At 59.5% G+C, this 26,616-nt stretch overlaps 6 protein-coding genes across 6 annotated transcripts; all 6 read left to right on the forward strand.

Annotated features, from left to right (window-relative positions):
• Window positions 1–592: 592 nt before the first annotated feature.
• LMXM_33_3830 (conserved hypothetical protein) lies at window positions 593–1,294 on the forward strand (the record flags this gene model as incomplete). Its single annotated transcript, XM_003878894.1, has 1 exon — window positions 593–1,294. One exon carries the CDS (start codon window positions 593–595, stop codon window positions 1,292–1,294), a length of 702 nt encoding a protein of 233 aa, XP_003878943.1.
• Window positions 1,295–2,155: 861 nt separating this feature from the next.
• LMXM_33_3840 (conserved hypothetical protein) lies at window positions 2,156–2,905 on the forward strand (the record flags this gene model as incomplete). The annotated part of the gene is made up of 1 exon (XM_003878895.1): window positions 2,156–2,905. The coding sequence occupies one exon, from the start codon at window positions 2,156–2,158 to the stop codon at window positions 2,903–2,905; it is 750 nt and encodes a 249-aa protein (XP_003878944.1).
• A 1,007-nt stretch (window positions 2,906–3,912) lies between these two features.
• LMXM_33_3850 (major intrisic-like protein) lies at window positions 3,913–4,605 on the forward strand (the record flags this gene model as incomplete). The annotated part of the gene is made up of 1 exon (XM_003878896.1): window positions 3,913–4,605. One exon carries the CDS (start codon window positions 3,913–3,915, stop codon window positions 4,603–4,605), a length of 693 nt encoding a protein of 230 aa, XP_003878945.1.
• Window positions 4,606–6,215: 1,610 nt separating this feature from the next.
• LMXM_33_3860 (putative small nuclear ribonucleoprotein) lies at window positions 6,216–6,557 on the forward strand (the record flags this gene model as incomplete). The annotated part of the gene is made up of 1 exon (XM_003878897.1): window positions 6,216–6,557. One exon carries the CDS (start codon window positions 6,216–6,218, stop codon window positions 6,555–6,557), a length of 342 nt encoding a protein of 113 aa, XP_003878946.1.
• A 585-nt stretch (window positions 6,558–7,142) lies between these two features.
• Window positions 7,143–9,488, forward strand: LMXM_33_3870 (conserved hypothetical protein; the record flags this gene model as incomplete). The annotated part of the gene is made up of 1 exon (XM_003878898.1): window positions 7,143–9,488. One exon carries the CDS (start codon window positions 7,143–7,145, stop codon window positions 9,486–9,488), a length of 2,346 nt encoding a protein of 781 aa, XP_003878947.1.
• A 1,831-nt stretch (window positions 9,489–11,319) lies between these two features.
• On the forward strand, window positions 11,320–25,254 carry LMXM_33_3880 (putative dynein heavy chain; the record flags this gene model as incomplete). Its single annotated transcript, XM_003878899.1, has 1 exon — window positions 11,320–25,254. The coding sequence occupies one exon, from the start codon at window positions 11,320–11,322 to the stop codon at window positions 25,252–25,254; it is 13,935 nt and encodes a 4,644-aa protein (XP_003878948.1).
• Window positions 25,255–26,616: the final 1,362 nt, after the last annotated feature.

A 26,616-nucleotide genomic window follows, 5' to 3' on the forward strand; every position in this document is an offset into this window, starting at 1 on the left:
TTGTATACCGCACGCCACTCCTCTCCCCCCTCCCCTCTGGGGGGGACCATTGAGAGAGATGTTGGCTGTGGTGGTGGTGAACACAATCCGAAAGACAGAACGCAAGTGCGTTACGGGGGTCTTTCAGTGCCCCGTAACGCACGGGCGCACGCGAAATGTGGGCTCTCACTTCTTTGGCAGTGCCATTCGCTTATTCTGTGACGACCCAAATGCTGTCTGGGGTCTATGACCTGCGTGTTGGTGGTGGTGGTGGGGGTGGGGGTGCCCTCCTGCGCCTGTTTACGCTCGCAGCGGATGTGCTGTCCTCCCTCGATTTGCACTCGATCCTGTTCTCCCTTGGCGACTTGCTCGGTTTTATGTTTATTATTGGGTTCTCTTTCATCGGGTAGCGTCCGTTCCCGAAGAACGACGGCACACACCAGCGGGGCGCTCTTGTCGTGTCGACACACGAAATTACACGTGACGCAACACCGGAGTGAAAACGGATTAAGTGCATGAAAAAGTGGCCGGTTTCACACGCATTCCGGTTAACGGCGTCGTCGCTCTCTCGTGAACGCACCGGAGGATCGTGGCACTGTGTTTACGCGCTTTCATGATTGTAAGGCCACGAGTGGCACAGCGGCAGGAGGCCTTGTGGCAACTCGAGGGACTGCCTCACGACGTGCTTCGTTGTATGCTGCGCGACGTTCAGGCGCAGCTGCAAGAGGAACGGCGCGCCTTTGCTCAAGAAAGGAAAGAGCTCGAACATGTTCAGCTGCGGCTGGCCAAGCTAAAGAGGGACTTGGAGATCGCGCAGAGGCAGCGAGAGCAGCAGCGTCAACACGCAAGCAAAGATGCCGAAGCTGCCGCACGCACGTCCCGGCTACTGCGGGCAGCGAGACGGCGAGAACAGGAGTATGAGGAGGCGATTGCGCGAACTCTAGACGAGATTTATCAGCTTCGTTGCGGCAACCGCGACGGGGCCGCCTCTCCCACGTCGGTGCCGGTCATTTCGGCCGGTGTGGACGTTCTTTCGATGAACTCACCTGGACCGCACCGCGCGGACGTGTCTACCGAGGCGAGAGTGCCTCCGACCTCCGCGCGGGAGTCGAGTCGCGCCGCCGCCGCCGCGAGAGCATCGAATGAGGAGCAGCGGCGCTCAGTGCTCTTACACAAACTGGCTCATTGCGTAGCGCGCGTGGAGCGTGAGAATCGAATGCTTCGGAGCAACATCGACGTCTTGAGCCGTGGCGACGCTTCCTCTGTGAGGCTCTATCACGAGTTGGAGTCGCTTCGTTCTTCACAGGTTGCGTGACGGAAATGGCGGTCAGCATGAACTGACTGTTCGGGTGGCTTCTGTGTGCATGTGCATGCGTGTCTGTCTGTCTGCGTGCGTGCACTCGATCTCTTTTCTCTGTCGCCTCTGCCGCGTTGCACCTGCTCTCGATCGCTTCGTGCCAGTTTTTGTGTGTGCGTGTGCGTTGAGCGGAGAGAAGGACAGCAATCATCGGCGGATGTCCGCCATCTGCACTCTCAGCCTTCCCACCTGTGGACCTGCTGCACCGTTCCGCATGCATGGGGAGGAGAGCCGCCGCGGAGACCTCCCTCCCCTCCGCCGGCCTCCCTCAACAGCAAACGAACAGGACGGGAGGAGGGGAGCGGGACGGTAGCGTGCTTCAGCGTGCGGGCGTGCGTCGGGCCACGCTACGCTCGCAAAGCAGCTGCGTCGTTCTCTCTCTCCTTTTTTTTCGATGTCTTTGCTGCTCTATGTGTTTGCACGGGAGGCGGACAAGTTTGCTCTGTGTGGTGCTGCCTATGCAGGTGCATGCGTGCGCTCTTCCTTACGGTTGCACCGTTGAACACTTGGACACCGTGGCATCTCGTCCGTCTCGCCTTCCCCCCTTTTTCCTCTCTTGCGTGCCTCCACTGAACTTCTTCTCGCCATGGGCTGCGCGCTTGCATGCAGAAACATGTGCCCATATGCCGACTAGGCTTTGACGGTCTCATCGCGCACACAACGTGGGAAGAGGAGGCTGACTTGTGAATGACAGCAACCGCAGCAGCGGAAACGTGAGAGCAGAGCCGAGGTGGCGCAACGGAACTGCGGTGCCGACACCGAAAACCTAACGACAAGGGCTCTGTTGTCCCTCTGCCCGCTGTATTTTCACAGTACTTCATGTCGCAGCTCAGCGCTAGTCCGTGCGAGGAGTCCATGGCCATCCCGGAGCTCTTCGTGCAGTATCTGAAGGCGAAGCATTCGACAGACCACCTGGCCATCGTTCGTGCCCATCCTGTGCTATTTACAGATGATGTCGTAGCGGCCCTGAAGGATGCTCGTGCGCAGATCAATGCGACGTTCCTGGATGTGAAGGATGCCTGCCGAATCATCGATGCCGTCTCTGGCAGCCTCCAATACACGGGAACAAGCGTGGGGCTTCAGCAGAGCGAGGCCAAGGAGCTGCTGGACGAAGACGCGATTCTCAAAAACTTTGCCACCTCTTTAGCGAGTCTCTTGACGGCACGAGAAATGGCACGGCCACCGGGGCTATCCGCAATCTCTTCTCTTGCGACCGCCAGTCACGTCTCAAGCAGTCCGGTTTCGGGTCCGTCACACTCGCGGGGGGCGTGGTTCACGCAACCGTCTCTTGTTTTCACTGTTCTGGCTTTCCTGTCGGCAGAGGAAATCTTTATGACAGCAGAAAACGTCTGTCGAGCGTGGCAGACATGGCTCTTCCTGCCGGACATGTCCCGCTTTTTCTGGGTCGGGTGCGTGCAGCACGAGTTCCCACAACAGCTGCAGGTGCTGCTGCAGACCGCCGGCGACGATCTCTACCAGGGCGACTGGCGGTCGCTTGCCATGCTGTGCGTGACGGAAGCGGAGCAGGCGGCAGAAGCGGAAGAGGCAGAGGAGGCAGGGAAAGGATGAGACGTGGGGGTGTTGTGCCGCCTCTTTGACGACCGAAGCCCTTGCTGGCTAACTCTGGAGATGGCGTTGCCTCATCATCCGTCTCACGTCTCACCCTCCCCCCGCACACACAGCCCCACCACGTTCTCGCGTACAAGAGAAGCTCCCCACAATGCACGTGCAACAATGACCAAGGTGCAATGGTGCGAGTTTCGGCATGCAAAAGCCATGGCTTGGCCACGTCACTCACATGCAAGACAAAGCACAAGAAAGAGTCCGTGCTGCCCTACCGGCACCTCTACTCAGTGGTGAGGCATGTAGCGGGCCCAAGCTACTTCCACATTGCCGAAGGTGTGACTTTGACGGGGGCATGCGTTCATTGTCGCCACGCCTTGCCCATCTACACATCCTTCTCCTCAGCGTTCTCTTGTGTGTCTGGTGTGTCATCGTCTTCCTTTTTTTTACATTTTCTGGAAGAGGAAGATGAAGGGGGAGGGGCTCTCTCCGGCTTCGTTTTCGCCTCTTCCAGCTCTACGGGGGGGGAGGCGCACACCAAGCCGGGCGTGTTGTTGTCCTTTCCATGACGTCTCCCGTGGTTGACAGAGCTCAGGAGCACGCGTCCAGCAAGCATGCACACGTATACCAAGAGACATGCAGAGGCGGTGCACCACCGTGGTTTTTGTTTTGTTTCTTCTCTGTTGCCGGACCCCTCACGCACCTCGCTCTCTAGTGTGTCGCAGTGACACGCTCCATGGTCGTGATGGTCAAGATAACCCCTCCCCCTCCCCTGAAAAAAAATGAAAGGGCGTCGAACAAAGGTCTCATCGCCGCCCCCTTTGCGCGTGTGCTTGTACGGTTGTGGTTGTTCCTGGGTAACGCCCCTCTTACCGTCCCCACCTCTGCTCGGCGCGTCATGACGCACCCCCTACCCATCCATCACCTCAATCGCCTTCTCGTCTCTCCGTTTTCCCTTGCTTCATCGCCTTTTTTCTTTCCTGCACAGCCCCACGGCTGAGTGTCGTCACGCAATGCTCTCCGAGTTCCTTAGTCAGCTGGTGGCGGAGTTCGTCGGCACCTTTTTGCTGGTTCTGACCATCACACTAGCTTCTGTCGGAGTGGGCGCGCTCGCGCCTATTCCCATTGGTTTTATGCTGGCGGCGATGTGCTTCACTTTTGGCTACATCAGCGGCGCGCACTTCAACCCCGCCATCTCCTTCGCCGTTTTCATCAATCGCAAAATGACGCTGCGTCGAACGGTGATGTACATAGTTGTGCAGCTCGCCGGCTCCTTCTGCGCCTCACTCTACGCGTCCGCAATCATCGGACTCGAGATCCCAGCACCGGTTGCGAACGGCAACTTGGCGAACACTTGGCAAGTGCTGCTGTGCGAGCTTGTGTACACGTTCGCTCTCACCTCGGTGGTGCTGCACGTCTGCTTCTCTCGTCAGCGTTCGAATGACTTTTACGGCTTCGCTATCGGCATGACGCTCATGGCGGCCGGGTTCTCGGTCGGCGGGTTCACCGGCGGCGCCTTCAACCCAGCCGTCGCCACAGGCACGCAGCTGGTGTTGTGCGTATACAAGAATTGCGACCCGCTCTTCTACGTTTGGGTGTACTGGATCGCCCCCATCTGTGGCGCCTTCATCGCCAGCGCCATCTATCAGCTGCTGGACACGCACGAATGTGTGCCGGTGGGGTTAGGCAAGGAGGCGGTGTATTGAGACAGCAGAGGTGTGTATGTTTGTGTGTGTGTGTGCTCGCTTGCGTGCGACGTACGCAGCATCGTCTGTACGCCCGATGACACCACCTCACTCCTTTATTCTTTCACATCTCTGCACTTTGCCAGACGAGGAAGATCCGCGCCTCCCCTGCCCACGCCGCGAACAGGGAGAGGGGGGTGCGAAGCCCACGTTCACACACACACACACACACACGCATACCTGTGTGCTCCATCAGAGCGGAATCCAGGCTCACTTCTGTACGCGTTCGCCCGCTGCACTTGAGCAGCTCCTACCTGCCAACAAGCAGACGGCGCTACGCCTGCGCATGGCTGTGTGTCGTTCTCTCTCTCTCCTCTGGTCGTTTCCTTGCACCTTCGCATGCTTCACCGTTCACGCACGCGTGAGCCGCTTCGGCCTCCTCCTCCTCCTTCTGTGCTGCCGGCAGAGATCTTTTTGTGTCGGCGAGCGCGCTTCTTTTGGTGATTGTCTGTTGCCTTCTGTGTTTGCATCACTCGGGGTGTTTGCGATCTCACCGACAGTGGACTAAAAAGGCGCGCGTGCGCCAGTGCGGACATGTGTGTGTGTGTGTGTCGGTCTCGCGGCCCCGCGAAAAGGTGCGATTTCTCGTATGCTCGCATCTCCTGCCCGTGGCACCGTACAAGAAAGAATCGTCGACGACCTCACAGGCGCACGCACGCACGTGCGCCTGTGTGGATCATCATCTTGCTGCATCCGCTGTCATCTGTGTTGCGCTCACAGACGAGAAAACGAAAGGAGAGGGTTGAGCACCTTCCCCCTTCTTCTCCCCGGCTACCTTTGCCAGACGTGTTGGCGATGCGGGTATCTCTTCGCGGTGGTTCATCCATGCTCTTTACGCGCACAACCACGTTATGCGTGCCATTCCGTTTGTCGTGCCGCTGAGAGGAGGTGGAGAGGTCGAATGACGCCGCAGGTCTCGCCTGCCGCGTCTCGCGTAGTTGTGCCTGACCTTCGCGCACTTTTTCACTTCTCTTTCTCGCTGCTCCCGCAGCGTCGCACCTCCACCTCCCCCCTCTGTCGTCGTCGTCTTTCTCTCGTGCTCTGTATGCAACCCACATACGTACGTATATACGTCGCCATCCATCTTTCTGGGCTCTGTGCGCCTCCACCGCTCCTCGGCCCGTTTTTTCTGCACTGACGCGGAGTGTGGAACCGGTGGGAGAAAAATACGAAAGAGGAGCAGCTGTGTGCAATCGCCCGTACACTTCCCGCTTACCTGCTCCCCTTTCGCTCACGCAAGCAGATACGCCCTGCCAACGGCTGACGGGAAGATAGGACGCATAGCAGAACTCCCTCCTGCTCGATCGGCGTGGCGACGTTGTCTGTCGGTCTGTCTCTCTCTCTGTTCGTTGTTTGTCGCTGCGACTTGTGTGCCTGCCCACATATTCGTTTCTGTGTGTGTCCCCTGTCGGCCCGTGTGTAGGAGCGGCACATCCCTTTTCTCTCACCGTCGTCCTCTTCCCTCCGATAACCCGATCTCACGGCGCACTCACGTTGACGCCCCAGGCCGGGCAACCGCGCGTTTTTTTTTTCGTGTGTCGAGCGTGTCCGCAGTCTGGCACGCAAGCAACATGGCGGAAAGCATTCCGATCAAGGTGCTCTATGATGCGCTGCACCTGAAGGTTTCCATAGAAGTTGCTACCGGGGAAGTGTACCATGGCACCGTAGAAGAGCTGCAGAACAACATGAATGTGCTGCTGAAAAATGCGACCAAGACTGCACGGGGCGGTAAGGAGACCAAGATGGACTCCGTCTTTGTACGAGGCTCGAACATCGTCTTCTTTCAGTTGCCCGATGCACTGCAGACCAGTCCTGCGTTGCTCCGCGCAGGCGAGGTCGTGTCCAAGGCAAAGGACACGCGTGGCGACGGCAAGGGATTTGGCGCGTCTCGCAAGCGTGCTCGCAACTCATAGGGCCATAGCGCACACGAGGCAGTGCCGGCTCTGCGTTAACATTCCCCTTCCGAGGTTCCTGCCAAAAGGGGGTTTAATCCTCTCCCGTTCCTGCAGCGTGGCGTGCAGCGTGTACGTCTTTATCGCTTCCTTTGTGTGCCTGTGTCTGTGTGGGTGGCGTGGATGTATTTGTTGTGGTCCGACTGTGCCCTCGCTTCAATGGCGAGGCACGATCGGAGTCGTCGGTGTCTTCGTAAAAGGGAAAGACGCAACAAGAAAAAAAAGGACCGAAGCGTACGCGAAAAAAAAAACGCTAGGCGCGACAGCCACACGCAGAAGTGTTCGAAGCGACATCAGGACGCGGAGAGTGGTGAGGTGACATAAGGGCAGAGGGGGGAGGTGGTTGCTGTCTTGGCATCAAAAAAAACGCCCTTCACCTCGTGTGTGGCGTTCTCAGGGACAGACAGAGAAAAAGTCTGGGCCTCCTACTCCGCGCCGACTGTGACTGACAAGCACGTTTTGCAGCTCTCGCTGCCGTCGCCAATAGGTCTCCAAGGATGCCGTACCTGCAAGGCATTGCCTTCCAAATGGGAGGTGCCACCTTGAATGCTGTTCTGCGTACACCGCATTCCATATGGCTCTCCCTATCTTGTGTCGCTTTGCCACAACCCACTTCCCTTTTCTCCCACCTGTGCGTGCAAGCTCATCGCGTGCGTGTGCCGCACGGTCTTTCCGAAAGGAAACGGCGGGCCCCATGTCCTCCGCCTATTGGGAGCGACTGTCCTCTCTCCTCCCTTTGTAACCCCGCACGAAGGACGTGCGCGTGGCCTGATACGTTTGTTCGTGCCTTCGCTGCTGCTCGTCTCGCTCTTCATGCACCGCTCTACACACGGCTCCTCTCGTTCCTCGTGTGCTCGAAACTCAGCACTCGCCGACGTGCCAGCTTCGACAACGGTGGCCCACGCGCGACGCATTTCAGAAACCTACCCGCGACTCGTTTCTCCTTCCATGAAGCTCCCAGAGCTGCGGGCGCCAGCGCCGATCCTGGGTAGCGGCAATGCGAACGCAAGCGCGAACGTGCCGGAATGCAGCAGAGTCCTTGACGATACGCGGTGTGCGATCCGAAAGACACCCCGTGAGGCGGTGTTTCCGGCTGCAGAGGATCGGCTGTGCCTTCCCTTCTCACTGGAGCCCATCAAGTTTACCGTACAACCCTTCACTTCGAGCAAGTTGCTCAGCAGTGACGATACCTCGACGCTGGTTCTAAAGAAAGACGTGGCAGAGCTCCAAAAGGAGTCCCATCTCTGCCACACCTGCACCGTGGAGTCGCTGCTGACGCGGCAGCGGTACGTCGATGTGTACTTTGTCGCCTCTTCCCTTCTCACAGTCGGCAATCGTGCGGCGAAGATGGACGCAGGGGAAGAAAAAAGTCGCCTGCACCTTCTCAGCCACCGCTGCCTCTGCAGCTATGCCTTACTACGGTTCAAAGAGTGCTGCGAGGACGGCATGACTTCTCTGGCACTTTACCGACACTTGCAACACGACAACAGCTTCTCGTCGCTCGACATGCCTGATGAGGTGCTGCATAGCCGTGTCGCACAGGCACTGCTAGGCGCGCTTGTCATGCGCGAGTTGTACAGCGATGCGGCAGTGCTGCTGGAGAGTGTGCCGCCTGTCCTCGACACCTTAGGCGATACGACGTCCAAAGAGTTCTTAGGCATACCACCGCCGCCGCTGCTCTTCGCAACAACACGACAAGATGCCCTATCGTCTTTGGCGTCTTTTCGCCAATGCGTTGCCGCGCGGCGTTGGGTCATGGCCGCGCAGATCATCGACGGTAGTACCACCGCACAGAGCTGGGTGCAGGCGACTCCGTTGTGTGCCATGCTTGCTTTCGTACGACTCGAGATGGACGACCCGAAGGCGGCCCGAGCACTGCTGCTGCCCTACCTCGCTTCTCTCCCTGAGCCGCCGTCGTGGGAGACGCTCTCTGCGGCGCCCGTCGAGCATGCGCAGCTCTGGGGCGATTTCACCTCTCACTATGTCTTCTCTACGACTCTGCTCGCCAAGGCTTCGTTCATGTCTGGCAGCACGTACCTCAACATCTCCGCGGCTCTGCTGCAGCGTGCACTGAGGCTGAGCCCCTCTTACGCGCCGGCACGCTTGTTCGCCGAGTTTGTGCTCTCATTTGAGGCACAGCAGCAGCACGTCGACGCTGCCGTGTCTTCTAGCGACTACCCAAAGGCGTTGTCGGTGACGGCCGAGATGCTGCGCATGCCGGAGGTCACAAGGCTTGTGCACGCGGAGCTCTATCTGGTGCGCACCCAGGCCCAGTGGATGATCGGGCAACCGCTGGAGGTGGTGGACGAAGCCTCGCGGTGCGTGCAGTGTGACCCGCAATGTGCACTCGCGTTTCGGCTACGGGCCGATGCCTTTGCGATGATGAGCCGAGAGACTGAGGCGGCTGCGGACCTCGTCATGGCGAAGCATCTGAACGCGAGGGTCGGCGCTCTCTTTGATGAGCTGCGGGTGCAGCGCTCACGCTACAGCGCAGCACAGCTGGAAGCAGAGGCAAAGAGGAACTCCGTTCCGGTATTCAAATCGTTCTCATCAGCCTCAGCACCGCTGCGCTCGCCACCGTCGGAGAGCTTCGGCGGGTGCCCCCGCCGATCGGGTGCCAAGGCGCGCAGGCTCACCAACGCGGATCTTCAGCCGTCGCTGCGAACGCACTACGACGTCCTGGGAGTCTCTAACAACGCCTCCGAGGCTGAAATCCGAAGGCGCTATCACCGACTCACCCTTCAGCTGCACCCCGACCGGCTCGTTGGTGCAGCGGAGAGCGATCGACGATCCGCACTCGAGGCATTTCAGCTTGTGGGAAACGCCTACAGCGTTCTCACGGACACGCAGCTCCGGGCCGTCTACGATGCCGGACTGCCCAGCCTCCATTAACGATGTACAGCAGGCGTTCTCACCTGTCCCTTTTGCTCCCTTCTTTTGGATAGTGGTGGTTCCCGACCGGCCCCGAGGTTCACTGGTGCGAGCGCTGTGCGCACGAGCTGTCACGCATGGCGGGTGTGGTGTTTCGCATCCGAGCAAGTCATGTAGCGGTGCGAAGAGCAAGAGGGATCGGCGAACGAGGCGCGGAGAGATGCGTACCGATCAACGCCACAGTGCATGTATGCAACATGTGCCCTTTCCACTCCAGTCGACCAGTGTGGGCTTATGAGGTGCAGATGCCCGAAGCATGCCGGGATCACTCCCGGAGTGGCACCACCGAGTCCACCAAACTTCCATGTGGAGCGCCTCCACGCTACATTGGGAACTGCAGCGACTTGAAGCGACTCAGAAGGCGAGGCATGGCACACAGGCACGGAGCCCAGGGCCTCAGAAGGTCCTAACCTGAGTCTGGCCGACCCCCTCCTTGAGCTCACCCGGCATGCGTCGGGACTCTTTCCATATCACCCGCATGACGAGAGACGCCATCGCTTCCTGCCCTCGAGCCGGACGCTGCACGCGGCCCCCTTGGATCGAGGCATGCAGATTACGTTAGTGCGCCTGGTGCCGACCACGCAGCACGTGAGCGAAGAAGAGGCAAGGAAAGAAGCAAAGCGCCGGCTGGATGTGTTGGCCCGATCCAAAGAAGACACAGACGACTGGCTTTCGAGGACGAGGATGCAGCCGTGGTGCCACAGCGGTAGGCGAGCGGCCGTGGAATGCGTATACTCCGCGACGTGCTCGTGGGTCAAATCGATCCGCGGAGGAGACAGACGCGTTGCAGCGATGTTCTTTCTTTTTTCTAATCCCTTTTTCGTCTTTCTCCTCTGGAACTCCGAGTGTATCTTATTATTATTATGTGTGTGCTTGTGTGCGTCTGCCTGAAGTACTCACACGCGTCACCACTGCGGCTGCTGTGCCGGTCACGCCCCTCTCCCCTTTGATGTGTTGCCAAGACGAAAAAACGAACGAATGAGAGTCAAGTCAGTGACGACCCTGAATCCCAGCGTGCGGATGTACTTTTCAGGTGTCTCGCGCGATGGAGGAGAGAGAGTGCGCCACCGCCACCGCCCTCCCATCAGCACCACCCTTTCCCGCCTGTACCGCCGCCATCGATCCGTGATGGACATGGTGCCACCGCGACACGTGAAAGTCGTCCCCTCCCCCTTCTCCTCCTCCTCGTTGTTTCTTCTCTTCGCTTGTGTGCCTGTTTCGTCTCGGCGCGCCCCCGCACAACCGACCTGCGGCGCAGGTGAAGCGTGCCCATTATAGAGAGGAAAAGGTGAAAAAGGCAAAGAAAGTCCGGACGACACAAGGGCGAGTGGGTTTTTGCTGCAGTCTCAGCGCACACTTCTTGCCCCCCCCCCAACAGGCCCAACGCACTCACGCACGACAGCGCAAGACGGCGACGCAGAAACCGCACGTTTTCTCTCGTGAGGGTCGGCACATCGAGTGTATCGCAGGGACAGCCGTTTCACCTGGACAGCACGCCCCCTCCCCCCGCTTGCCAGCCTCCGCTGTTTACGTCTAGTGTTGACGCGGAGTGTCCGGCACGACTCGCCCTGGACATTTTTCTCTCACCTTTCCTGTGTGTGCTTGTATGCTTGTGATCGCCCTCGTGTCTCATCCTTCATCACCGAGGTGTCCTCCTGCTGCGACTACATACCGTGTACTGTATTGAGGCCGTCAACGCCACCTTCTGCGACGGTGCGTTTCTCGAGCCGTTGGCGTGTGCTGTGCAAGGCAGAGGCCCAGGCGGAGAAAAAGAAGGCGTTGATAGGGCAGAATGACCACCAATGCGGATACGGATCCCCGTCTGTCGTGGGTGTTTGGGCAGATTCGCAGAAACCTCAACGGCGTCACGGATGACTCCCTCAAGGATCTGTTCCACGACAGGGACAACGTGGACACCGTGCTTTCCACGTTTAGGGCGGTTGATAGCATGTTGGAGTCGAGCTTTGTTATTGTGGCACGCGAAAAGGAGTTGATTGACATCCACTCCAAGGACTCGCTTCAGCACGCCGCCGATGCCCCTCCTCCTCAACACACCGGCGACGGTGGCGGCAGAGGGCAGAGGCTGCGCATATCCTCTGGCGCAGTTTACAACGCCAACATTGCCTGCTCTGCTCTGTATGCGCCAGACCACAGCCGCTGTCTCTTCTTCGTGCGCGTAGATCACCAAGAAATCACCGCGGAGGACGCAGCGGACTGGGCAACCAACCCGCAGAATTCGATGCACTTCGCCTTTGAGTTGTCCGGCACGCAGGTGCCGTCCCTCAACTCTTTTTATGTATTATTGATGGAGGTGTTCGCGCCGGTGTTGCAGGACATGGGGCAGGCGGCTGGGAAGCGGAAGGCGCTCATGGCACTTGCTCTAAACGGCGGTGCCAGTGCTGCGTCCATCACCCACGGCGGGGCTGCGGAGACGGGCAGCGGGGCGGACGCCGCAGACGGCGTCACCGCCACCGGCAACAATCGCCAGCTTTACGCCGATATCCATAGCTGGATCAACCGCCTCGGCACGCAGCTGGAGGGCTTCATAAACCAGGTCGGCGCGGAGCGCAAGCTGCTCATTCCTCAGGATTTATATGCATTGGAGTACAGCGATGCCCAGCTGCAGGCAGTGCTGAGCAACAAGGAGGTGCTGCGTCAGGTGGATGCAACGGTGTCCCAGTGGCAGGCGGAGATTAGCTACGCTATGTCAGTGGAGCCGCAGAAGGAGGGCCCGCTGGGCGAGATCGAGTACTGGCGTGAACGGTACAGCACAATCAGCGCCCTCTACGAGCAGCTGAACTCTTCGCAGGCAAAGTTCATTCTGAAGATCGCCAAGGAGGCGGGCTGCACCTCGGCCACGATGATCGACTTGACGCTGCAGCAGTTCTTTCGCATGCACTCGGAGTCGAAGGACAACGTGAAGTTCCTCGGCACACTCGACCGGCATTTCCGCACGCTGCACAGCGTGGATCCGAAGCTAGGCTCCCTGCAGCCCATCATCGACACGCTGTTCTCCATGATGACGGCTCTGCGGATGGTCTGGATTATCTCGCGCTTCTACTCCACGGAGGAGCGCATGGTCGGTCTGCTGGAGAAGATCGCGCGGCTGATTGCGCAGAAGGTAAGCGAGCACATCGACTTCCGAACAGTGCTGACGTTGCCGTCCGAGGTGGCGAAGGTCAAGGTGACGGAGGGCCAGCAGTGCCTGATCAAGTGGAAGGCGGCATACAAGAGTGTGCAGGAAGAGATCAACAGCTCGGAGCGCGAGCAGCACTGGAACTTCGACGAGCATCGTCTCTTTGACGTGACGGACTACATGTCGGACCGATGCACAGACCTGCTGGAAGTTATCGAGACGGTGGAGTACTACACCACCGTCCTGAGCGCGCAGCTGAAGACGGTGCTGACGGACGCCACCGACATTGAGCGCATCCTCAAGGATGTGGAGAAGCTCAAGCGCCCCTTTGGCACGCTCACCTTCGACCCGTTCGAGAGGCGCGCCACGCACAACTGGCAGGTCGTCTTCTCTGGCTTCCTGACAGCCGTCACGAGCCTCGACCACGAGGTCTCGCTCTTCATCAATCGCATCTTCGACGACGACCTGCGCAGCGCGGAGTCCGCTTTTGAGCTGCTTGTGTCTTTTAAACGCATCCGCACCCGCCCCGACCGCGGCGGCAACTCCCTCGACATCTCGGCGCTTCTGCTTGAGAAGACAGACCGTATTCTCGCTCAGTACTTCACCGAGGTGGAGAACGTGCGGCGCATTTTCCAGGACCAGAAGGAGGCGCCGCCGCTCTCCAAGAACCAGCCTCCTGTCGCCGGCGGTATTCACTGGAGCATGTCCCTCTTTCATCGCCTCAAGAGGCCGATTGTGCGCTTCCAGCGCGAGGGGATGCTCAAGTCGTCCGTGGGACAGCAGGTGAAGGCCAAGTACGTGGAGGCGTCGCGCCAGATGAAGAATTACTCGACAGCACGCTTCTTGAAGTGGCGAGAAGAGGTGCGGGTGCCAGCGCCTGCGTCCCTCAAGTGGAACATCCTTCGTGCCGATCCGGATGGCACGTACAAGGTCAACTTCAACTGGTCCATCTTCGACATTATTCGCGAAACAAAGTACCTTGACCGGCTGGGCTTCGAAATCCCAAAGGCGCTCCTGCACATTTCTCTCCAAGATGAGGCCTACCACGGATATGTGGATGCGTTGAATGGGATGCTGGTCAGCTTCAACTACGAGCTGGGCGCGCTGGCGGGGCCAGAGCGCGCCATTCTCGCCGCCGAGGTGCACGAGCTGAAGCAGGCGCTGGAGCCGGGCTTCCTCGATATTAACTGGACTAGCCTCTCCATCCCCGACTTTGTGAGCAACTGCGAAAAGGCCATCACCAAGTTCCGCAACGTCAGCCGAGAGGTGCGCAAGAGTGCAGAGAGCCTTCAGACGCAGGTGGTGAACAAGATCGCTTCCACGCGCCTCATCCCCGAGTATCGCGAGTTTCTGCAGGCGGGTGGGGAGCTGCCGGAGCTGCAGACCCTCGTCGACATCATCGAGCGGCGCCGTGTCGAGCAACTGGAACGCTGCATGCGGGCCTACCGCACGGCAAAGCCACTGCTCACCAAGGTTGAGGGTCAGCTGCTGGCCACCCACACCGGGAGGTGCGCCAACTTGGTGTCCTACTACAGCCACTGGGAGCAGCGCATCTGGCGCGCGCTGACAACGATGGTGCTCAAGTCGCTGGCGAGCTTTGCGAAGCTGGTCGGGTATACGACTTCCTCGCGCGCCTCGGCGCGGCAGCCGCCGCTCTTCAAGGTGACCGTTCTCCTCACGAGCGAGCCGACGTACACGCCCCAGCAGCAAGAAATCACGACCGCGTTTCACAAAATCCAGGCTGGCATCATCGAGACCACGAAGCACTTTCAGCGCTGGATGCGCGGGACGTGCCTGGAGTTCACGCAGGGTGAGATCATCCCGCGGCCGGCGGAGGAGGAGTACATGACGCTCTTTACGTACTACCAGGATATTTACAACCTTCCCCAAGTCTACAAGTTGCAGGCGCTGGTGAACCGCACCATCCAGACCCACCTCGGCGCCTTGGCGACGAACATCAAGATGCTGCAGCGGTATCGCTTCGTCTTCCTGGCCGACAAGAAGATCTCGGTGGAGCAGCAGGCCAAGAGCCAGCTGCAGTGGATCGACTACGACGCCAAGTTCCAGCTCTACTTCAACATGATCCGCGACTTCGACGAGGAGAGCCACGTGCACGACTTTGGCTTCATGCGATGCGACGAGACACCCTTTTACACGGAGCTTGTTGGGCATGTGTACCAGTGGGTGGCGATGGAGGGTGCACAGCTGAGTGACACCGTGCGTGCCCGCATGACGCAGCGCTACAACACCATCAAGAAGATCAACGAGGATCTGATGCGGCCGTGCGACAACATCGCGGACCTGAAGTTTGTGCTGGAGGTGATGCACAACGCGCGAACGTCCTCACTCGAGGTGGAGCAGGCGGTGCGTGAGATCGAGTACGTATATAGCTCACTCCAGCACTACGGCGTCCCGCTGGACCCCGGGATGGTGAAATTGGCCATGAGCTTGCAGGACATGTGGTCCTGCACCCTGGCCCGCGTGCATCAGACCGGCATTGCACTGGAGCCTCGCAAGGTGCAGTTCCGCGAGCTGACGGTGCAGGAGGTGAGCAAGTTCCTTGATGAGGGTGGGAGGGTGTTGCAGGAGTTTCGCTGCACCGGGCCCGGCCGCGCCGACATCGACCTCGCCGCTGGGAACGAGTCGAAAAAGCAGTGGCGGCAACGCCTCAGCGAGCTGCAAATGAAGCGCGACCAGCTCGTGAAGGCCGAGAATCTGTTCGACCTCCCGCTGACGACGCACACGTGTCTGCAGCAGCTGAACGAGGAGCTGACGAAGGTGGAGACTGTCTACGACCTTTACGAGCACTGGATGAACGACCTGCGCCGCTGGAACCGGAGCAGCTGGAAGGATCTGCTGCTGTCCGACCTAGAGGCGACGACCGAGGAGCGAGCGAAGCAGGCGCGCATTCTGGGGAAGCAGTACAGCACCGTGAACCCCTTCCCTGCCGTGCATCAGCTCATCCTCAACTTCCAAAACTCGCTGCCGCTGCTGGCGAAGTTGAAGAGCCCGGCACTGAAGGCGCGCCACTGGACAGAGCTCATGCGAGTGACTGACAAGAGCTTCAACTACGAGCAAATCAACCTCAGCGAGCTCATCGCGATGGAGCTGTTCCGCTACACAGACGAAGTGGACCATGTCGTGCTGGCGGCGGCTCGAGAGCAGGGCATCGAGCAGGAGATCCGCGCCATCAAGCAATACTGGGCCGAGAAGGTGTTCACTCCTGTTCCGTACGCGCCGCGCAAAGGCGCTGCCCGGTGCGACGTCCTCACGGACACGAGTGAGATTCAGGAGGCTGTCGACGACAACACGCTCAAGGTGCAGTCCATCGCCAGCGTCAAGTGGGCGCAGCCGTTCGCGGAGGAGGTCAAGACGTGGGAGCGCCGTTTGTCTGTCATAAGCGATGTCATCACCGTGTGGGTGACGGTGCAGCAGAAGTGGCAGTACCTCGAGTCCATCTTCAAGGGCAACGACGACATTGTACAGCAGCTGCCTAAGGAAGCCTCCAAGTTCAACGACCTCGATAAGAAGTTTGTGCGTATCATGAATGACACGAGCGCCTCGCCGAACGTGAGCCAATGCTGCAATGTCACGGGTCGGCTGGAGGAGCTGCGGTACTTGGAGGAGAAGCTGGAGGAGTGCCAGAAGGACCTCTCGAACTACCTGGAGTCAAAACGCTGCCTTTTTCCGCGGTTCTACTTCATCTCCGACGATGAGCTGCTCTCGATTCTCGCGACGAGCAGTGCCAAGGCAGTGCAGGATCACATGCTGAAGATGTTCGACAATTGCGCCCAGCTCGTATTCAAAAGCGAGCGCGACGAGACGATCTGCGGTGTGGAGTCGCAGGAGGGCGAACGGCTTGACTTTGTCACGCCGGTGAAGACGGACGGCCGCCCGGTGGAGGAGTGGCTGCAGGCCGTCCTCGACGAGTCGAAACAGTCCCTCCACGACATTCTGAAGGCCGGTGTCTTTCACTACCCGAAGATGCAGCGACTGGAGTGGGTGAAGCAGTATCACGGGATGGTGACACTCACTGGCGCGAAGGTGTTCTGGACTTACGAGGTCGAGTACGCCTTTGCGCAGGTGCGCAAGGGGAAGCGCAGCGCCGTGAAGGAACTCTCCGCGTCCCTGAGCCGCCGGCTGATCGACCTGGTAGCTGAGATGGATAAGGACATGGACAAGCAGTACCGAAAGAAGATAAACACGCTCATCATTGTCGACGTGCACGGTCGCGACATCGTCGACCGGTTCGTCCGTGACTCCGTGACGGACGCCCGTGAGTTTGACTGGGAGTCGCAACTCCGCTTCTACTGGGAGAAGGCCGTGGACACCTGCACGATCGCGCAGTGCACAGGCCGCTTCCGCTACGGGTTCGAGTACATGGGTCTGAACGGGCGCCTCGTCATCACGCCGCTGACGGATCGCTGCTTCATGACGCTGACGCAGGCGCTGACGTTCTGCCTTGGCGGCGCCCCGGGCGGTCCGGCTGGCACGGGCAAGACGGAGTCGGTGAAGGATCTCGCGAAGGCCATGGCGATTCAGTGCGTCGTCTTCAACTGCGGCGAGGGCCTCGATTACAAGGCGATGGGCACCATCTTCTCTGGTCTCTCGCAGACCGGCTCGTGGGGCTGCTTCGATGAATTTAACCGAATTGAGCTGCCGGTGCTGTCGGTCGTGTCGGAGCAGCTGCGCTCCATCCAGGCGGCGCTGCGAGCGGGTGACAAAGAGTTTTTGTTCGGCGACAGCGTCATCCGCCTGGTGCCGACGATCGGCACATTCATCACCATGAACCCCGGCTACGCTGGCCGCGTGGAGCTGCCGGACAACCTGAAGGCCCTCTTCCGGCCCGTGGTGATGGTGGTGCCGGACATGGAGCTCATCGCCGAAAACATGCTCTTCTCCGAGGGCTTCACAACCGCGCGGGAGCTGGCGCGCAAGATGGTCACCCTCTACTCTCTTGCCAAGGGCCAGCTGTCGAAGCAGCATCACTACGATTGGGGCCTGCGCGCGCTCAAGGCGGTGCTCGTGATGGCGGGGCAGCTGAAGCGTGGCTCCTCCAATCTCTCCGAGGAGTCGGTGCTGATGCGAGCGTTGCGTGACATGAACGCACCAAAGTTCATTGCGCAAGACGAACCCCTGTTCAAGGGTCTCATGGGAGACTTGTTCCCCGGGCTTGACCCGACGCGTGTCCCGCAGGAGAACCTCGCCAAGGCCAGCACAAATGTGCTGAAGGAGCGCGGCTTCCAGATTAACCTGAAGCAGATCGACAAGGTGGTGCAGCTGTACGAGACGATGCAAACCCGGCACACGTCGATGGTTGTCGGCCCGACCGGCGGCGGCAAGTCGACTGTGATCGACACCTTGTGCAAGGCGCAGACAGAGCTAGGCCTCACGACGAAGTCCTATGTCATCAACCCCAAGGCGCAGCCGACGTCCGCGCTGTACGGCATGATGGACCCGATGACGCGCAACTGGACGGATGGTATCTTCTCGAACATCTTCCGTAGCATCAACAAACCGGCGGAGGGGATGGAGCGAGAGCGACGGTACGTCATCTTCGACGGCGACGTGGACGCGAAGTGGGTAGAGGACATGAACTCTGTCATGGATGACAACAAGCTGCTCACGCTACCGAACGGCGAGCGTATTCGTCTGCACCCGCAATGCTCGCTGTTGTTCGAAGTGGGAGACTTGCAGTACGCCTCGCCGGCGACTGTCTCGCGTGTTGGCATGGTCTTTTTGGACCCAATCAACCTTGGGTGGAAGCCGTTCATGCACGCCTGGAAGATGCGCCGCCCACGCGATGAGCAGGAGACGCTGGAGGAACTGGTGGATCAGTTTGTGCAGCCGCTGGTTAACTTTGTCTTGGAGGGCGCGGACGAGGAGGGGACGATCTCGCCGCCGCCGAAGCTGGTGATGCCGACGAACGCGCTGAGCATGGTGAAGCAGCTAACGACGATGCTGTGCACAGTGCTGCCCAAAGACGCCTCGCTGGAGCCGCGCGCGCTGCAGTCCATCTTTATTTTCGCCTGCGTGTGGAGCTTTGGTGCTTTCATCAGCTTGGCGCCGGACCGGCTGCGTTTCGACAGCCTTTTGAAGCACATCAGCGGCTGGAACCTGCAGGACGTCGGGGACAACTTCCTCACTCGCTTTGTCGGGTCCGGCTCGCTGCCGGAGGCACGCACCTTGTACGACTACTACTTTGACCTGCAGGACTGTCGGTGGAAGCCGTGGAAAGTGCTCGTGAAGCCGTTTGAGCGGAAGCCCGGCCAGCCGTTCAGCTCGCTGCTCGTGTCCACGGTGGACACGGAGCGGAACATGTGGCTGCTGAACAAGGTTGTGCTTAACCGCACCCCTGTCATGTTTGTTGGCGAGAGCGGCACTGCCAAGACGGTGACGATCCAGTCGTACCTGCAGCACTTGAAGTGCTCTTCTCTCCACTCGAGCGAGAGCGGCAGTGACGGCAGCGGTGACGACGTCCAACTGGAGGCGATGCTGCTTGAGTTGAACTTTAGCTCCCGCACCACCTCCCTCGATGCTCAGCGGACCTTGGAGGACAACATCGAGAAACGAACCAATACCGTACTCGGTCCCCCTGCGCGGAAGAGGCTGATTGTGTTTGTGGACGACATCAACATGCCGAAGGTGGACCTCTACGGCACGCAGCAGCCCATCGCCTTCCTGAAGCTGCTCATCGAGAGTTTTCACTGGTACGACCGCAAGGACCTGCTCTTCAAGAACGTGCGCGACACGCAGTTCGTCGCCGCGATGGCGCCACCCGGCGGTGGCCGCAACGCGCTCGACCCGCGCTTCGTTTCTCTTTTTACCGTGTTCAACATTCTGTTCCCGGAGGAGGAGGCGATTCAGACCATCTACCAGCAGATCCTCGCCGACGCGTACAAGACGCTGCCCGTCGACGCCGACTTCGCGACGACGATCACGTCCATGACGCTGCAACTGCACGCTAACCTTGTCGCGGCGCTGCCGGCAACGCCAGCCAAATTCCACTACATCTTCAACCTGCGCGACCTGTCCCGCATCTACGAGGGACTCTGTCGCGCGACGCCGCACAAGTTTCTGTCAACTGGCGCCCTGCTGCGCCTTTGGCGCAACGAGGTGACGCGTGTGTTTGTCGACCGCATGGGCGAGGAGGAAGACAAGACGTTTGTGTGCGGCTTAATCGAGAAGCACGTCTCGGAGCACTTCCCGCGCGAGACGGCAACCGTCATGGCAGACCCACTGCTGCTAGGCGACTTTGGCGACTTTGAGCCGGCCAGTGAGCTGGAGCCGCTGCACATCTACGAAGACTTCGGCCCCTCCTACGCGCGCGCGCGACAGCTTGTCGAGGCGATCATGGATGAGATGAACACCCCGGTCAAGAAGATCAGCCTCGTCACGTTTGACATGGCGCTCGAGCACCTGTTGCGCATCACGCGTGTTCTGTCCCTTCCGCGCGGCCACTGCCTCCTAGTCGGCGTCGGTGGCAGCGGCAAGCAATCTCTCACGAAGCTCGCGGCGTCCATTTGCAAGATGGGCGCGTTTGAGATTGTGCTGTCGCGCAACTACGGCAAGGACGCCTTCCGCGAGGACCTGAAGAAGCTGTATCACTGCGTTGGTGTGCAGAGGCAAAAGATGATCTTTCTCTTCATGGACGGTCACGTCAAGGAGGAAGGATTTCTGGAGGACATTAACAACCTGCTAGCCTCCGGCATGGTTCCTGCTCTCTTCACCGAAGAGGAGAAGGAGCCCCTCTACGCCAGCGTGGCGGAGGACGTCGAAGGGGCGGGGCTGGCCCCGTCGAAGGACAACAAGTGGACAACCTTCATCGCGCGCTGCCGCGACAACCTGCACGTCGTACTCTCAATGAGCCCCTCCGGCGACGCGTTGCGCACACGCTGCCGAAACTTTCCCAGCCTCATCAACAACACGACGATCGACTGGTTCCAGAAGTGGCCGGCGCAGGCTCTCGAGGCGGTGGGTCGTAAGGTTCTTGCCGAGGAGACGCTACCGGATGAGCTGCGGACGCCTATTGTTGAGCACATGGTGCACGTGCACCTGACAGCGGACAAGTTGTCGAGTAAGTACCAGAACGAGCTGAAGCGGCACAATTACGTGACCCCAAAGAACTACCTCAGCTTCCTGGCGAACTATGCGAAGCTGCTCGTGACGCGACGCGAGGACATCGACGACATTGTGAAGAAGTTCACGATTGGTCTGGAGAAACTGCAGCATGCGGAGGCCGAGGTGAACGTGTTGAAGGAAGAACTGGCCGAGAAGGAGGTGACGTTGCGCGAGAAGCAGGAGATCAATGCCCAGATGACGCGCGAGATCACGGAGCAGCAGCAGAAGAATCAGGTGCGCAAGGATGAGTCGCTCAAGATGGAGGAGGAGCTCAACATCCAGAATGCGGAAATCGAGAAGGAGTCAGCAGAGGCGCAGGTGGTGCTGGAGCAGGCGATGCCGGCTCTGGAGGAGGCGATGGAGGCGGTGCGACACATTGACCCGAAAAGCATCACAGAGCTGCGCTCCTTCGCGAAGCCGTCTGTCAACGTCGTCGCCGTGGTGCGCATGGTGTGCATCGTGAAGGGTGTCCCGGCAACGTGGGAGTCGGGCAAGATTATGATGGGTCAGGCGGACTTCATCCGCTCCTTGGTCGACATTGACACCCTCACGCCAACTCTGAACCAGGCGAAGATGAACGAGATCAACAAGGTTCTGAAGGAGTTCCCGGTAAACTCGAACGACCTCAAGAAGGTGAGCATGGCCGCCTCGGGGCTGATGATTTGGGTGGAGGCGATGAAGCAGTACTGGAATGTGGCCAAGGAGGTGTTCCCGAAGCAGGAGCTGGTGCGTCAGTTGCAGAAGGCCAAGGAGATGGCAGAGCGGCAGTTGCAGGCATGCCGTGACGAGATCGACCGACTCACTGAAAGCCTGCACCGGCTGGAGCAGCAACTAGAGGCTGGCATGGCAGAGGCACGGCGGCTGCAGGAGGAGAAATCGGTCATGGAGCGTCGTCTCAACGCGGCGCACAAGCTGATCGACGGCTTTAGCTCAGAGCGGGTGCGGTGGACGGAGGAGAAGAAACTCCTAAGCGCGTCGCGCAGCCGCCTGGTCGGCGACTGCCTGGCGGGGGCGGCCTTTCTCTCGTACCTGGGCGCCTTCACGTACCCGTACCGCCAGGAGGCGCTGGACAGTTTCTGGCTACCGGACCTGCGCGCGCGCGGGATTCCGCTAACGGACGGCTTCGATGTGCGGCAGCTGCTGACGAACGACGTTGCCGTCTCGCAGTGGGCCAGCGACGGACTGCCATCAGATGCGCTGTCGGTGCAGAACGGTATTCTGACCTCTGCGAGCACGAACTACACCGGCAAAGGCAAGCGCGCTGGCAAGATTCGCTTTCCGCTTTGCATCGACCCTCAGATGCAGGCGGTCAGATGGATCAAGCGACAGCACCAGGTCAACACCCGCTTCGAAACGGCGACCTTCAGCGACCCCGACTTCCTCAAGAAGCTCGAGTTTGCCATCCAGTACGGCAACCCCTTCCTCTTTGAAAACGTGGACGAGTTCATCGACCCCATCATCGACTCTGTGCTCGATCCGCAGTTCCGTTACGAGTCTGGCCAGCGACTGATCCGCATCGGCGACAAGGACATTCCATGGGATGACAACTTCAAGCTGTACCTCTGCACGAAGCTGCCGAACCCCAACTATGCAGCAGAGGTGTTCGGCAAGACACTGGTCATCAACTACGGTGTCACCGAAGACGGGTTGGAGGCGCAGCTGCTCAACTACGTTGTCGCGAGCGAGCGCAGCGATCTGCAGCGACAGAGCGAGGAGCTTGTGCAGACCATGGCCGAGAGTCGCGCGCAGCTCAAGGAGCTAGAGAACACGCTTATTCGCGAACTCACCCTCGCGACGGGCAACATCCTCGATAACGACGACCTCATTGCCACCCTGGAGAACACGAAGAGCAGCGCGACGGAGGTGGAGATCAAACTGCATCAGGCGCAGGAGACGGCGCGGACAACCGAAGAGTCGCGTCAGCAGTACCGCCCGGCGGCGAAGCGCGGCGCTGTGCTGTACTTCGTCATCTCTCAGCTCTCCGCCATAAACCCGATGTACGAGTACTCGCTTTCTGCTTTCCTCTACGACGTGTTCGGCTACTCCATCACAAAGAGCGACGCCTCCTTCGAGATTCAGGACCGCCTGCGCAACATTATTCAGACCCTCACGTACAACCTGTACACGTATGTCTGCATGGGCATCTTCGCCAAGGACAAGGTTATGCTCTCCTTCCAGATGGCCGTGCGTCTGCTGGGTCAAGAGGGTCGCATGGTGCAGAGCGAGCTGGAGTTCTTTCTGCGTGGCTGCGTCCTGGCGTCGAAGAGTTTCCCGGCGAACCCGGTACGATGGCTGACGGAGCGGCAGTGGAACGACGTGTGCAAGCTCAGCACCACTGTCGACCTGTTCAAGCACCTCACCAAGGACGTTGCCGACAACGCGGAGGAGTGGCAGGCGTGGACGGCGCTGGACCGGCCGGAGGAGCTGGACTGCAACCCGCTGCCGTGCGGGTACTCGCACAAGATTTCGGCATTTCAGCTGCTGTGTCTGCTGCGCTGCTTCCGGTCAGACCGCGTTTACAGTGCCGTCACGAACTTTATCTCCACCTGCGACCTACTGGGCGAGCAGTTTGTCATGCCGCCGATTCTGCGCTACAAGGAGGTACTGGAGAAGAGCTCCTCCATGTCGCCGATAGTTTGCATTGTGTCGCCTGGCGCGAACCCAACGGATGAGATTGTGAAACTGGCCGCGAAGGAGGTTGGACTGGACAAGATGCGCGCCATTTCGCTCGGCCAGGGTCAGGGTGAGGAGGCCATGCGACTTGTCGAGGTCGGCGCGACGCGCGGGCACTGGGTGCTGCTGCAGAACTGCCACCTGCTCACGGCGTGGATGAAAGATATGGAGAAGATGCTGGAGAAGATGGACTCTTCCCAAGTGCAGGAGCAGTTCCGGCTATGGCTCACCACGGAGCCGAGCGAGCAGTTCCCGATGGGCATCCTGCAGCGCTCCCTCAAGGTAGTGAATGAGCCGCCGAACGGACTCAAGATGAACATGAAGAACACGCTCTCCAAGGTCACAGAAGATCAGCTGGACGTCTGCCCGCACTGGGCATTCCGGCCGCTCGTCTTCACCTTGGCCTTCTTCCACGCAGTGGTACAGGAGCGGCGCAAGTACGGCAAGAATGGCTGGAACGTCGTCTACGACTTCAACGAGACGGACTTCACGGTTTCCATGCGGCTGCTGGACACGTACCTCACCAAGGCGTACCTGAACAAGGACCCACTACCATGGGACACGCTGCGCTACCTCGTCGGTGAGGCCATGTACGGCGGGCGCGTCACGGACAGCATGGACCGCCGCATTGTGCAGACGTACCTCGCCGAGTACTTCGGAGACTATCTGTTCGACACCTTCCAGTCCTTTCACTTCTTTGTCGAGTCCGGGGTAGCAGACTACTGCCTACCATCAGGGAGCACCGACCCAGAGAAGCGGGTCACGCTAAGTCAGATGGTGGCGCACGTGGACACGTTCCCGAACGCGAACGCGCCGGACGTCTTCGGACTCCACCCGAACGCCGAGACGGGCTACCTGCGGCACTCGACAGAGACGTTGTGGTCGAGCTTGATTGAGCTGATGCCGCGCGTTAGCGCCGTCGCGGTCGGCGGGGAGACGCGCGAGGCGAAGCTGACCAAGTTCACGGAGGAGATCCTCGCCCAGATCCCAGAACTGTTTGACATGAAGGCGGTGCTGCTCAAGGAGACGACGCGGGCGACGGCGAACGGCTACGAAGCGGTGCAGCCGACGCAGGTGGTGCTGCTGCAGGAGATGGAGCGCTGGAACAGGCTTGCGAACGTCATGGCGACGTCTCTGAAGGAGCTGAAAAAGGCCTTGTCAGGTATTATTGGCATGAGCAGTGAACTGGATGAGCTGGAGTCTGCTCTCGACAACGGCCAGCTGCCGCAGTCATGGCGCCGCTACGCACCGGCGACGCGCAAGAACCTAGGGCGATGGATCGCACATTTCCAGCGTCGCTACGAGCAATACCTATTGTGGAACCTGAACGGCGAGCCCAAGTGTGTGTGGCTTTCGGGTCTCATGGTGCCCGACTCATACCTCTCCGCGCTTGTGCAGGTGACGTGCCGCAAGTATCGCTGGCCGCTCGACCGGTCCACGATAATGACGACGGTGACTGCCTTCGCAAGAGCGGAGGACGTCACAGCGGCACCGAAGGACGGCGCGTGCGTTAGCGGACTCTATCTTGAGGGTGCCCGCTGGGACCTTCAAAGGCGCGCGCTGGCCCCGCAGATGAAGAAGCAGCTCATTACAGAGCTGCCGGTCATGCAGATTGTGCCAACCGAGTCCTCGCGCGTCAAGACGGTTGGCACTTTTAAGACACCAGTGTACGTCAACGGTGATCGCCGTAATGCTGCTGGTGTGGGTCTCGTGTTCATGGCGGACCTCCCGTCCGATGTGCACCCGTCCTTGTGGGTACTGGAGAGTGTGGCGCTGTTGCTGGACTCGGATGATTGATTGGGCGGAGACACAAGTTGTCTTTCTCGCGCTTTTTTAGGCGCGTCTCCACCGCAGACTCCTGTGCATGGTGCTGCGGGGTTTCAGCCTCCCTCCCTTTGTAAGTCGTTATGTGTGATGGCTGCGTTGTTGACTTGGGGGGCTCATGGGTGCATTTTGTTGTCCCTTATCTTTTTTTGCGTGCGCGTGCGCGTGCTTGTGTGTTGTTTCTTCCAGGGGCAACTTACCACCCCGACCTCCCCCCCTTTCCTCCTCGTTTTCGTTGTGTAGTGCGTGAGCGGGTGACGGTCGTCCCCCTTCCCCCCTCCATCGTTTTTGCGGCGGTCATGATGATGCTTGCTCTCGTATGTGTGTCATGTGCGAGCACCCATCGGAGAAAGCGAGACGGGGTCTTGTGCGAAGCCCAGGCGGTGAAGCACAACGGACTGCCCCGCCTCCTGTCACGCGATCGCCCACATCCACTCGTCGGCCTCTGCCCCAGATGGTCTCTTGTGCCGTCTCTCTGTTGTCTTTCTCAGCGAATGTATATACCCCCCATCACTTTCCTCCCCCAGCCCTCTCCCTTGAGACGGAACACACTGGCATGGAGAGTCTTTCCCAGGACCACATGAACGGCGCATCGGCAGGGTGGTGGTGTACGACACTCCCCATGCAGCGGTGCTGCTCCTTCTTTGTGCATCTGTGTGTGTTTGTGGAGGGGCGAGGGGGGATGGGACACTTTTCTTCCTACTCTGTGTCTCTACGATCAGAGCGATGTACCTTGAACAACGATGCCGCACATGAAATCCTGTGAAGCACATCAAAAAAAAATTGAACACACTGGAAAGCCGAGGGCCGACTTGACCTCCTCTTCTTCCGCCGGCATCGAAAGGGAAGGCGAGAGAGCGCGCGCGCGCCGTGATGTGTGTGCCAGCGTCAACCTTCACTCTTCGCACTGCATTACCTCCCCACCCCAACCCCACTCAACCCTCTCCCTTGTTTCGGTTGACTGCGACGTCAACGGACATGGCGCAGACTGACTCTTTCATGCAAACGCACGGAAGCGCTCTCTCGCGTCTTGACAAGGATGGACATTGGGTTGGGGTCTGTGCTTTGCTTCCCATCCCGTTGACCAGACCCCCTCCCCATGCCCTCCAACACTCCTCATCAGCTCTTTTCTCGCTTTCTCCGCTTCCTCACCGTGCGGCACGCAGTACGTCGTGCACATCTTTTTCGCTCTCCACGTCATCCCAACCCTCGCATCCGCCGCTGCCGCTGCTGCTGCGTACTTCTATTTTTTTTTCTTCGCATCGTCGCACTCGCGCCGTGTCGCATGCCAGAACGCCCACTCCCTCTTCCTCGTCTCCGTTTCTCTCGCGCATG

Source organism: Leishmania mexicana, chromosome 33 (assembly GCF_000234665.1).
Source record: "Leishmania mexicana MHOM/GT/2001/U1103 complete genome, chromosome 33".
NCBI lineage: Eukaryota > Euglenozoa > Kinetoplastea > Trypanosomatida > Trypanosomatidae > Leishmania > Leishmania mexicana.